The sequence below is a fragment of the Coturnix japonica genome, chromosome 17, assembly GCF_001577835.2.
Source record: "Coturnix japonica isolate 7356 chromosome 17, Coturnix japonica 2.1, whole genome shotgun sequence".
In the NCBI taxonomy this organism is placed as follows: Eukaryota; Metazoa; Chordata; class Aves; order Galliformes; family Phasianidae; genus Coturnix; species Coturnix japonica.
In genome coordinates, this window is record NC_029532.1 from 1,991,231 (window position 1) to 2,003,514 (window position 12,284).

The 12,284-nt window shown below is 46.3% G+C and overlaps 1 protein-coding gene across 2 annotated transcripts in view; it reads left to right on the plus strand.

Annotated features, from left to right (window-relative positions):
• Positions 1-306: 306 nt before the first annotated feature.
• PAPPA (pappalysin 1) overlaps positions 307-12,284 on the plus strand; it is a 161,981-nt gene continuing 150,003 nt past the window's right edge. For both annotated transcript variants that reach the window (XM_015878745.2, XM_015878746.2), the window contains exon 1: positions 307-1,213. In XM_015878745.2, the coding sequence (XP_015734231.1) occupies positions 817-1,213 (397 nt within the window). In that variant the 5' untranslated portion in view covers positions 307-816. The remainder of the gene's footprint in view (positions 1,214-12,284) is intronic.

Below are 12,284 nucleotides of genomic sequence, written 5' to 3' on the forward strand. Positions count from 1 at the left end.
GAAGAGGAGAAGAGAAGGGGAGGGGGGGGGGGGAAAGAAAGAAAAACAGCAAAATTGTTTGAACCTCTGGAGCTATCTGCTTCTTCAAGCTGATTGATTAGTCATGATCCCTGCAGTTTTAATGGGAATCATTCAATTGGGAAGGTGGAGCACCCTAGAGTAGATTAGCATATTCTTGTTTACTCATCTTCTGAGGGGCTTTTTCTCTTTTCTTTCATTTTGTGGAGAAGAAGGGAGGGGGGGAGGTTGGGGGGAAGGAGGGGGTTGTGGCTTATGTTATAAAGGAGGCCAAAAAAATAAATAGATTAGAGCATCTTTTGGGGGGAGGGAAATCAGTGGGTCTGAGTCTTGGAGAAAGCTTTGGGGGGTTGTTTTGGGTTTTTGTTTTGTTTTGTTTTGTGTGTGTGTGTGTGTGAGTGTGTGTGTTTTTTTTAAGAAGAAAAAAAAAAAATAAAGGGAAGAAAATCCAGCAGAGAAAAGAAGAGAGAGGAATTCCAGCTGTGGAGGAATAGAGGAGAAGAAGACAGATAGAGGAGGAAGAACAGAGAAATACATTTCAACCAAGAAGCAGTTTTGATTTATTTTATTTTTTATTTGTTTTAAGGGGGAAAAAAAAAACACACACACAAAAAAATCTATAAGCAGGAAAAAGAAAGAAAAGAAAAAGAAAAAAAGAAAAGAAAAAGCAACTGAGAAGGGTTATAAAAAGAGCAAATACCAAGAAGGGTGAACAAGAGAAGAAAGTCAAGGCAAGGAGGAGCCCAAAGCTGGCAGATCGGGAGGATTTGCAGGGGAGAAGGGGGGGGAAGATTGGAAATGCAGCTCTGGAGTTTGCTGCTGCCTCTTGCGCTTCTCTGTACAGCCCTAGCCAGTGGACCCGAATGTGGGATGGACGAGCGCTCCCGCAGGGCGAGAAGGGACACCAGGCACAGCCGCCAGCGCCTCTACACTGCCCCGGGCACCTGTGCCACCAGGTTAGCCCGAGGAAGGCGCTCCACTGCTGGGCTGGAGCCTGGGCATGTCCCCCGCAGGAGGCAACAGCGGGAGGTAGAGGACGGCGAGGAGTCCCTTACCCCGAGCAGGGCGCTCTATTTCAGTGGACAAGGTGATCAGCTGCGGCTGAAGGCAGATATTGAGCTGCCCCGAGATGCCTTCACTTTGCAAGTGTGGCTGAAAGCTGAAGGAGGACAGAGATCTCCGGCTGTCATTGCAGGTAGGTCGCTCGCCGTGCCCGTGGCTGCAGCATCCCTTTTACGTTTCGGGAGCCGGCAGAACAGCCAGCTGTAGGCGTGCGTGTGTATAGGATACGTGTGTGTACATTTAAATGTGCGTGTGTGCCTTGCAACATACGGACGTATGTGAGTGCATGTGTAAACATGCACGGGTGTGTTTATTAGGCATACATTCTGTGGAATACTGGAGCTCAGCAAACTCTCTGAAAGTATATGCTGGCAGGAAAAGTTATGTAAACTTTTACATAGGGAAATGGCAGTATCCGGGCTAGTTTCTGTATTTCTGTGTGTATGGATTGAGATGCAGACAGGAGGGAGAGCTCTTACGGTGGGTTTTTAACTCATTTGCAGGTCAGAAAACTGTAAGTAGAGCATTTAAAAGTAGCTCGCTTGTGTATGTATGGAAAGAAATGTATGTCTAGTGTGTGGCTGCAGAGAAATGCATGTGTAAGGTCCCTGTACGATTCCCTTAGTTTTATGAGCTCTTTAGCGTACTTTCACTGTTACCTTTTTAGATGCTATGTTAGCATGTGGTTTCCAAAAAGCTATAAAGAAACTTTTGGCTATTGTGAAACCTCAAATGAATCAAATGAGTTTATAAAGTTCCCAACCCCTCGGCACTCAGCTGGGGCTGGGACTCGCGCTGCAGCTAGAGGATGTCAAGTATTTTCGTCTCCCCTTAGAAACGGCAAGTGTAACACAAATGATTGTAAGGTCAAATAGCCCTATAAAACCATTTAGTACTGAAAGCAGCTACCAGGCTGAGCTGTCTGAACCGAACAATAATGAGGAATATTGCACTTTTCTTGCTTAAATTTTACGAGCCCATCGCGGATTTGGGTCCTTTCCCCCCTCGCTCGCTACCGTCCACTCCCCCCTTCCCCCCCCCGACCATCTCCCTCCCTCTCGCCGCTTTAGTGATAAAGTGCAGCAAAGTTGTCGTGAAATCGGATACTTTTTGGAGGGTTACAAACCCTTATAAATGTCGCCACATCCATCTTTGCTCCGGAGGAAGTCATAGAAAATGGAAATGCCCTTAAAAAAAAGGAAGCAAGTCAGAAAGAGAAACGGGCCGGGAGGGGGGGCAAGGAGGGGGGGGGGAAGAGAGGGGGGGTGGGTGAAAGACATGTTTTACAGCTCTTTTGGCAAGGAGATTCCCTGAAAGCACAAAGTTTCCATGTCCTAGGATGCCTTAAAGAGACAGGGAAGGATTTCCCCTTTCCCTTTAACTGGAGGCACTTCCTAGAGCAGGCGGATGCTTGCGCTGCTGGCACCGCCGCCCGCCCCTCTCGCCCGTCCCTGCCGCCGTCCGCTGCCGTCTACTCCGTCCCCGCTGCCCCGTCCCTGACCCGCACCGCTGTCGCCTGTTGGTGAAGTTGCTTTGTCCGAAGGAAAACAAAAACTACGATGAACTCAGCAGCGCGTTTCCTTAACTTTCCCCAGTCCCAGCAGCTGCTCTGCTCGCGGTGGGGAGGGGGACGCAGCGTGTGTGGCTGCTGGGGTGGGCAGGAGGTGCCGGGCATGGGATGGTCCCCTTTGCTTTCAGTGGGACGGTCGGATGAGTAATTCCATAGGAGGAGGCTTTCTCGTGCTCCACTCTTCTGTTTCCCAATCTTAACTTAAACCCCCGGGCTCAAAGCGCTTCCCTTTCAGCTTAGCGGAGGCAGAATTAGGGTTTACACAGATCTCAGAATATGGTTTGTGTTTTTGTTTGTGTTTAATCCGGCATCTAAGACCCCACGTCTGCCTTTGGTGCGAGTATCTGTAATTCATACCATAGAGGACCTGGACAAACACACACTAAGATCATTTGTAGTAAAATACTTTGATTGGCTGGGGGAGGTTGGGTTGTTGCCTGTATGAAACACTTGACCCATTTTATGCATGGAAATAACATTCCGCGGTGAAAAAATGCAAAGAAATGGCCCAGTTTAGCCCTGTTGAGTTCTCAGCTCTGCTCGGGAGGACTTTGTGATTTTTATTTTCATGTTTAAACTCCCCCTTCCCCCCCATCACACGCTCTTGAAGAGGAGCCAGGTTTGGCTCTGTGTGTAAACACCTGGATGAGGTCCAAGAGGAACTCACTCGGAGTATCCTCCACACACCACAGCCTCCCAGACCTGCAGCAAGCTTAGGGAGAGATTACGCTTCCCTCCGTGAGGAAATCAAGGGTTCTGGCTGCCAAAACGTTTGGCTTTCTCATTTTCACTGTTTTGGGATGTGACAGACTCCGGAGCCCTGTTCTGCTGCTGATGTTACATCTGTAGGACCTCGTTGAAAGCCAGAGCCCTTCTGGGTGTTGGGTGGGCAGGGAATGGCTCTGCTTTGCGGACAGTGAGTTTCTCCCCAACTTTTGTTGGAGCTTGAAAGTGGGAAATTGTTTGCACGGATCTGAAGGGGAGGGCAGGGCTGGCTGGAGAGAACCTCATTCACAGAGTCCTGCCTGTCTATCTTCATCTGTTTTCTGCCCCTGTCCTCTGCCTGTGCTGACAGCTCTTCTGTGATTCCTCCGGTCACTGCGAGTCATATAGGAGCCACACACCCACATATGAGCCTATAGGGGAAGCCTGTCTGTTAAAAATTTCATGTAGGACTCGAGTTGTTATCAGCTTCTCTGCCTGAGCCCTGATACAAAGGAGCTCCTCTGCTAATCCTGCTACAGGAGTTTCTGTTTCTGTCTGGAGCCAGCTCTCCTTACGTCACCCTCTGCTGCAGTATTCAATTTGTTTTCATAAATGGCTAATTTTACAGCGCTGTTAAGTGGGTTCGTCATTGCGCCGGGCTGTGCCCTGTCTCTGATGATAGGCAGCCCTCGGTGCCAGGCTCTGCCAATTTTCACGCTGGTTGGCAGTGATGTTATTGCTGCCCTGTTTGACTTCACTCATATCTGTTCTGGCATTTGTCAGAGAAAGCAGTTGGGAAACTGGAAGTCTGACCCATTGATCCGTGTTACGCAAAACCTCAGCAGTGTTTTGGGAGCTGGGCTGTGCCTCATTCGTGTGGCTCCCGCGGTGCAGCTCTGGCTCATGCATGCTTGGGTCAGTCCCTGGGCTACACTGTTCTTGGATGGACACTCCTTGTAAGTGTGCACCTACTGGCACAGTGCATCCCTCTCACAGATGCACGCATGGGCACATGGCATTCATCACTCAAGTTTGCGTGCTTTCTCCTGTAGCCTTTGAATACATCTCCAGCTGTCAATGAAGGAGTTAAGGTCCGGGCTGTAATCAAGTTAGATAACACGCGTGCCATGCAAAGTAGAATGCTTCAAAAGCACCGTTGACCTTGCTTCTGTTGTAATCAAAGATATTTCAGTTCTACTGTGGAAATGCAACCCCATCCTGAGAAATAGGATCCTCCTGAGTCCCTGTGAGGGTGTTTTCTGGTGTATGGCTCAGGAGCAGGAGCTCATGTTTTTGTAGGAAGGGGATGTTGACTCTTTGCTGTCTGGGAGCTTAGAGGAGCGGGATGAATGATTGGCAGCAGGAGCTGGAGTAGGAAGGCGTTCCTGCTCTGAAGAGTGAAAGTTATTTGTGTTTTGGTTTTGTTGTTGGTTTTTTTTTCCCTTCCCAGTTTCATTCTCCTCTGTCTCTCTGTCCCTCTGCCTGCCAACAGAGAGCATGATCCCAACTTAATAAAGCTTCCTATGTAAGGGAGTGCCTATGTTTTCCCAACTTCGATCCTTGGTGAACATAAAACTGCAGCAGAATCCAAAGGCAAAGAAATGCCAAAATCAGCACGGAGCAGCTCACTTAAAGCCACAGCTCTTGCATGAGAAACATCTATGTTGGAGACCAATCATTGGGCAGTGATAAAGGTGTGTACTTGACACTGCATAGATCTGCTCCCTCCACAGGGTTTTAGAATATCAGTTTGGGATTTGGTTTCATTTGGTCCACTTCTGGAGTTGTGGAGTCTGATACTGAATTAATAATACACATCAGGTATATGTGAGCTGTGTCCCAGGCTGAGCTGACCACACTGAGCTTCACTTGGTCCTGATTTAATTCTGGGATGTGCATAAATCTCACATCCTCAAGGTCTTGCTGAGTTCTGGAGCAGGTGTAAAGAGGCCTATCTTGTGTATTTTGTCTCACCCCAAAACCTTTCAGCTCTGTTGCAGGAAGGATTTGTGCCTGGGCAACCTGAAGGCATGAGGACCCCTGGACCAGGGTGCTCTCAGAGCTCGGTGCTGTCAGACCAGGGGGTTAACTGGGTGAATTCACCTTGGATTTCTGAGGCTCAGGTCAGCCTAAGCAAGAACGCAAAGCTAAAATACAGCATCTATTTTCAAAAAGATGTGTTGGGGGAAAAAAAATAATAAAATAAAGCTTTCCGGGAGGGGTCAGCTGAGATGTTCCTATATAATAGTTTTGCTTCTGATTTTTAGCTGTTGTTTTTCAGCTCCTCTTTTCTTTTCTCTGAAAGAAATTACAGGAGCACAAGCAGAGAAAGGACCTCCTGGGTTGCCAAATTTAGTCCCCTGCCGCGTCGGGGATATAACAGTAGATAATTAGTTCAAACATTCACAGAATATCCACTTTGTTGGTTCTGATATAGCACAGGGCACAGAAAATTTCCCAGCGCTCTACTGTAAACCAAAGATCTTTTAGCAAAGACCTGGAGACACCGCTATAATGTAAGGCAGGAATAGAGACGGACAGACTGACAGCATCTTAAGGAGCCAGAAATCCAAAGCATTGATTTGATAAGTGTTAACTATGTCAACTATGAGAAAGAAAAACATCTTCTGGTGTAAGATACCAGCTTTCTTATTCTTGGAAAGTTACAACCGAATCAGGTGCTTTGATAGTTATGAAACTTCTCTTGAAATTTTACTTTGGAATATCTGCCAGGGCTGATCCTTTCCCACAGATGGGCTGTTTTGATTAAATTCCCATTTTCCTGAGAAAAATATTTTATCAACCATTTCCCACCCTTCTCTGATCATCGTCTGTACAGCAGTTCCTATATCCCGTCATAGGAAGAGCGTACACATTCACTTCATTGCATTTTTGCTTCTTCCCCCATTATTCTGAGCGTGGATCAGTAAAGTCCTGTTTGATCAAAACCCTCTGCGTTTTTCTCTAAGCTGTATCAGCCAGTCTAATATCATCTTTCCCTTCATTTAACCATTATACATTATGTATTAATCTTCCATTATATATTAATCCTTCTATTTCAAATACAGAAAGGGTGCTAGGCTTTTCCATTCCCTTATTCTGGGCATTCATTAACTGTGTTGTAGACACAGGGCACTTGGGTACATTGCCCTTTTCTTTGTTTTTTTGCCTTAAAATGAGACTTCTAATAATTAAGGTGTTTCTTTCTTCTGATCTTACGGTGCTTTTTGAGTGTTTCCCTACCTTATGGTTGCTGGCATCTGATTGGGAATCTTAGTTTTATTTCAGCTTTCTGTGGAGGAGAAATCCTTGCCTGATCTGCTAATTTCTGCCTGTCCCTAACCTCTTTATTTTCTCTGGTGTGAGCACGCATGCACACACACACCATTTCCAAAGCACCTTTGATTTTTTCCCCCAGATCAATAGAGCATTTAAACTCCAATGATCAAGGAAAAGCAGCTTGTTTATTTCCCTATGTATCCTGACACAAGTGGCAGATCTTGTAAACTGCTTTGATTTGATGGTAGTGCCTTTTATATAGTTTACTCTCCCCACAGCCATCCATAAAACCAAAGAGCTCTTACTCGGAACGTGAGCAGAGCACAACTCTAGAAGGCAGCTAAGAAGGGATTAGGAAGAGAATAAGTGAGCATCTTATTGCAGAGTGTTTCTGCTATCGTTCTTCATTGCCATCTGAGCAATTTGCTTAGTTGGGAACTGCTCGGTGTCCGTAAGGTTGCTGCACCAAGTGAAGCTGCAGTGTGTATCATAGCTAAAATTGTGAACAAGCTTAAATAGAAGTCAGCTTATCTCGTAGTGAGGATGGAGATGTATTCATGTTGCTAGACTTACGCACGCAGCATGGATTTGATCCTAAACCTATCCAAAATCATGAAAAATACCGTTGACCTTGGCTGACTCTGGCTTAGGCTCTGATTTCAGAGTCTTTTGCATCCCTCCTCTACATCCCAGACCCTTTCCTGGTCCTCGCATTATCATCCTTTATTTTGCTGTCGTTTCTTGCTTTGGATACAAGAGAAGAAAAATTGCAAAGCTCTAACGTCAGAGAAATTGGCCAGGGGAAGGGGACATGTTTATTCTAGTTGTTTTTGCTATACTCCAAATCCCACTTTGGCCTCCGTCTCTGTCAACCTTTCTCCCTTTTCTTCAGTGTTAAAACGAGCACTTATTCAAAACACGCTGTCTGATTTTCTCTTTTGCTGGGTGACGTGTGTAACTTTCCTGTCCAATCCCTCCACCCTATCTTATCACCATCACAGTCTCAGTTCTTTCTCCACTATCTGATGTCCTTGATTCTTCCATCTTTCCCTTTTTCCTGCTCTGCACAACTGCTGTTTTCTTCCTCCCTATCAAACTCATGTCATGGAAAGCCTCATGCTCGCTGCGGTTGTCCTTTTCTGTCCCCATATGAGGTTGGTGTCCCTTCCTTGCAGACCAAGGGTTGCTCCTATGTTGGTGGCTGCCGTGTTCAGCCACACAGTGTTGGAGTGGTTTGGGAACACAGGGTAAGAAGGTTTTGTTGTTTGTGTGCTTGGGCAGGCAGATGCTCATGCATATTTTCTGGGAATTATTGGCATGGTTCTGTTTAATATCTATCCTAGTGGTGCACAAACAAGCAGCGAGCAGTTGTCCTCACAAAGAGAGAGTGAGGGTGAGGTGAAACTGAGACGCATCTGGAACTGGCCTGGCGAGGCAGAATCTGAGAGATATGACACCAGCTCAAGAAAACAAAAGAATTGCAGCATTGGAGAAGAAAAGCAGGCTGTTCTTTGCTGATTAGCTCCCAGGGTCTGTTAGGCTTTCCTTGAGTCTTCTTTCTAAGTGATACTTAAGGCTCTCTGCTGTGATTTTTCTCCTTTTCCTTATGGAGCTTATTGTTTATTTGCTTTAAATCACTTTCCCGTATGGATCTCTTGTCTGACCGATCTTCCCCTCCTTCTTCTGATTCCCCAGAGTCTTCTATTATCATGGAGCTGGGAGAAGAGCAGGTCTGCTCCCAACACGGAGCATCAGATGCAGGCTTCTTCCTTCTCTTGTCTATTCTCTGCTGTTAGTGTTGGAAGCGTATTCACAAAGATCATCCATTGGATTGAGGAAAGAGATCCTATCACTGTTGTTTTGTTTGTTTTATTTAAGACAGTGAGGGGAAGAAGTGGAAAGGATGGGCCTTCGCTGTTACCAGTGTTACTTCATTTTGAATGTAGGTTCTTTCTAGCCAAGGGTATTAATTAACGGCAAAACCAGCTAATTTACATCTGGTTTACAGTTACAGATTGCATCTGTATCTGTATTGCAACTGTAATCTAACAGATTACAGTTTCATCTGGTGCAGACGTGGTTGCAGACAGATCATTGAACACAGTGTATAAGTGCCCCAGTAACTGTAGCCTGTTTTGGGGAAGGGCCAGCAGCCAATGCACACCCTCGTGTCTTAACAGCCAGTGCTTCTGTTGGAAATGGCAGCAGGAAGGCTGTGCCTCATGTGAACCACTCAAATTGTGTTTTGCTCTTAATTCATCAGCGTCTGTGCTGGTAAAGGCTGTGGTGCTAAGGTTGGAATCTGGAGCCTGCACTACTACTGTCTTTCTTTGCTTCTGCCTTGTGGATAAACTGAGCAGCTTCTCTGAGCTCAAAACAGCACCTTCCACCAGTGATAATTTAATAGGAATTATTTTCAGCACAAACTAGACGAGAATTGGAAGCCTCCTGTGCTGTAGCTCATGAATGGAGATGTTCAGGGAGAAATGCAGTACCAGGAGAAAAAGCAAATGTTAACTAAATGCATTACGCACACGGTTTTGAAACATGTACTTGGCAGAGGGAAGGGTAAGTAGTACAAGCCAGATTCTGCTGTTGAGCACACCAATGCAAACCCAGAGTTACTCCTTTGGAGAGGAAATCAGGGGGCTGCTGCAGGCTGGCAGTCATGCTGAGTGTGGGGCCGATACAGCGCGTGCAGTGGGGAAAACAAACAAGCTGAGAAGTGGATGTCATGGAGAACAGCCTCCAAGCACCGCTGCTTTGTGTAATGGTTATGATGATGCAGTGGGAAATGTTTGTACAATGTGGGGTTGTTTTTACTTCTTGGAGCATTTTCTACATACACCTAACCTATTCCCTTTAGGCTGTAAAACTAGGCCATATACCGCTTTTACAGTGAGCCCTTTGTGCTTCCAGCAACAAACACTTCTCAGCTCTGCTGTCCAGTTTTGTGGCTCTAAGCTTCTTCACCCCTTCCCATACTGTTCCATCTCCAGCAATAATATCCCCTCCTCTGTTTATAAACAAACACCCTCGGAGGAAGTTCACAGGAAGACAAGTTAGTTAATGAAAATCAACCGTGCACTCAGGTCCAAGCGGTGGCCTGGTGCCAGCAGGGTTACTGGATGTTTCCTGCTCTACATCTGCTTGGATGAGTTTCATTGATGAGATGTCAGCCTCTCTATGTGCCCTTCTCTTCTTTTCCCACTGTCTTGGAAAACAGAAGAAAAATGATGGAGGCAAATTACGGGGTCAGTTTGCTTTAATGTAATGCCCGCACAGTAGCTGGGAACCCCAAGCAAGGAGACAAGCTTGGATGAACTTGCTTTCACGTGCTCCAGAGACACCTCCAGCACAGGGGAAAGCCAAATAAAAGGTCTTTGTCTTGAGGCTTCTTCTTGCTTGTGCTTCTGACGGTGCATCATGGTGGTCTCAGATGAGAGGTGAGGGAATTACCTGTTTGCTTCCATCCAGGAGACACTGGAATCCTCTGAAAAGCCTTTCCAGCTTCTCAGAATGCAAGGGAAAATAATGGGATGAAGAAAGGCTCAGTGAGTGAGGAGGTTGCAGTGGTCAGGCTGTGGTTCCTTACTTGCACAGAAGTGTGGTAGCCATGCAGTGCTCCTGCCCCCAGGAGTGCATTTGGGAAGTGAGGGTGAAGGAGTTTTCCCAGCTATTTTAGGTGTGAAAGTTGTGTTTCCACTTTTCATTCTAAGAACCTTGAAAGTTTAGATGTGTTACAAAAGGTCTCCAGTGCTGGCAGAATCTCTGTACCTTAAATTGTGATGGCTTCCAACAGCCTTATCTGTTGCTTTTTGTTGAAAGAGCAGTTCTTCTTACTGCACAAATATTTTCTGGCATGTAATTAATAGCCATATCTGTAAGACAGTTCCAGTGTGGCCTTTCCACCTCCCCTTCTCAATCAGAAATGAGGATTTTGCACTGCAACGTGGGCAAAGTTTATCAGACGTTGCACAACCTCTTTGTCTCTGAACAGATTAAGAAAAAAAAGAAGGGAGAAAATAGACCTGATTTATACTGGTGAGCTTCCTCCAGGAATTCCAGGGTAACCATCATCAATTTGTCCCATGAGGGAAGTTGAGTGCTTCATTTTTGCCCTTTGGAGAGCTCTGAGTTAATGAAGGATGGAGTACCAGCGTATCTTCTGCTCTTCTTTGAGCTGGGAAAGATTGGAATTCCCCGAAGTCCTCTTGTTAGGGATGCTTTAATCAAACAGACTGTTTACATTCTGAGTCTCACCAGAAGCAATGCTCAAACTGGGGTGGTCTTCAGTTATATGCCATAATACTAGGGGTTTATTTTATTTTATTTTAAACATCAGCATGTCACCAGTTTTACTGGGAAAAGGCCGTATCCAAACACCTGCAGGCTCCATGGAACAAGCCAGAAAGAAGCAGCAGCTGCATCTCACTTAGGTGGAATGATCCTGCGAGGCAATCTGTGTTTCTTCTGCAGCTTGCTGTCTGCAGGGCTGGGGCTTCTCAGTGAAGGTGGGCCAGGAGGAAGATACCTCCCAGCTGTAGAAGGTGAGCACTGAACTCTTCCCTTTGCCTCAAGCACAGAGGGCAGAAAAGCATGGGCATTTTTGCACCAACTGTGTGTTTTCTATCCCATTTGTGATGGCCAGACAGTGAACATCCACTCTGATGGTTTCTGTGCTTTGGTACTTAAGAAAACGCTAAATGAAATGGGAGCTATGTGTTTCTTGAGAGAGAAGGAGGAAGGGACTGAGATGGGGATGGCTCTTCCTACTATCTCTTATCACCTCTCCCTCAGGGTGAACATCTCTATCAAGAAGTCAGTGCCTTATTGTACAACTGCACTGCTGTAATGGGCCATAAACCTTGATATGGGGTCTAAAAGTTCTGTTCAGATACAGTTGAAACAGGAAAAACCTGCAGTATCTTCTAGAAGTGATGTATTTCTGCTCCTATGCTCAGGATCTTCAGTGCATCACTGAGAAGATCCTGAGCACGTAAATGGGAAATGCGGACAACGTTCTTCTGAAGCCAAGTGCTCCAACCAGCTGTTCAGCAGCAGTGTTATTTATTGAGAGCTGTCAGTGTGTTCCACACATGGTGTCCTTTGCACCGATGAGCTTCAGCCCAGCTTTTATGGGGTTTCTCTGACAGCTGTCAAACACTGGTGACAAGGCAAGCTTGATGAGGCACACGTTTTTATGGAGTTGTTGTGGGCATTGCAACAAGATGTTCTGGAAGGGAAGGACAGACTGAGAGGTACTGGCAGAGAGGAAAACAAAGGCAGTTGCAAAAGGTTCCCTTTTTACTGGTGGTTTCGGGAGGAGATCAGCCATTTCCTCCAGCAGTAAATTAGATGCTTTGGGAGAAAGTGTTTGGTGACACCACTGAGAGATAAGTAGGCTCCCTCTCCTGCAAGTTCAAGTACCTTGTTTTGTGGCTGAGTAGCTGGTGGTGCACAGGTTTCTCTGGGGTTTTAGTTCCTCTTCTGCAGCTGCTCGGAGGTGTCTTCAGCTCAGTCCTGGGCTCGGTGAGGGTGGGAGAATGGCTCTCAGAAGCCTGCAGAGAGACACTGCATGCGAGGAAATGGCCATTACACCAGCGTAGCTCTTTGGTTGTGTGTGATACAGTTCATGGCGAACGCCATC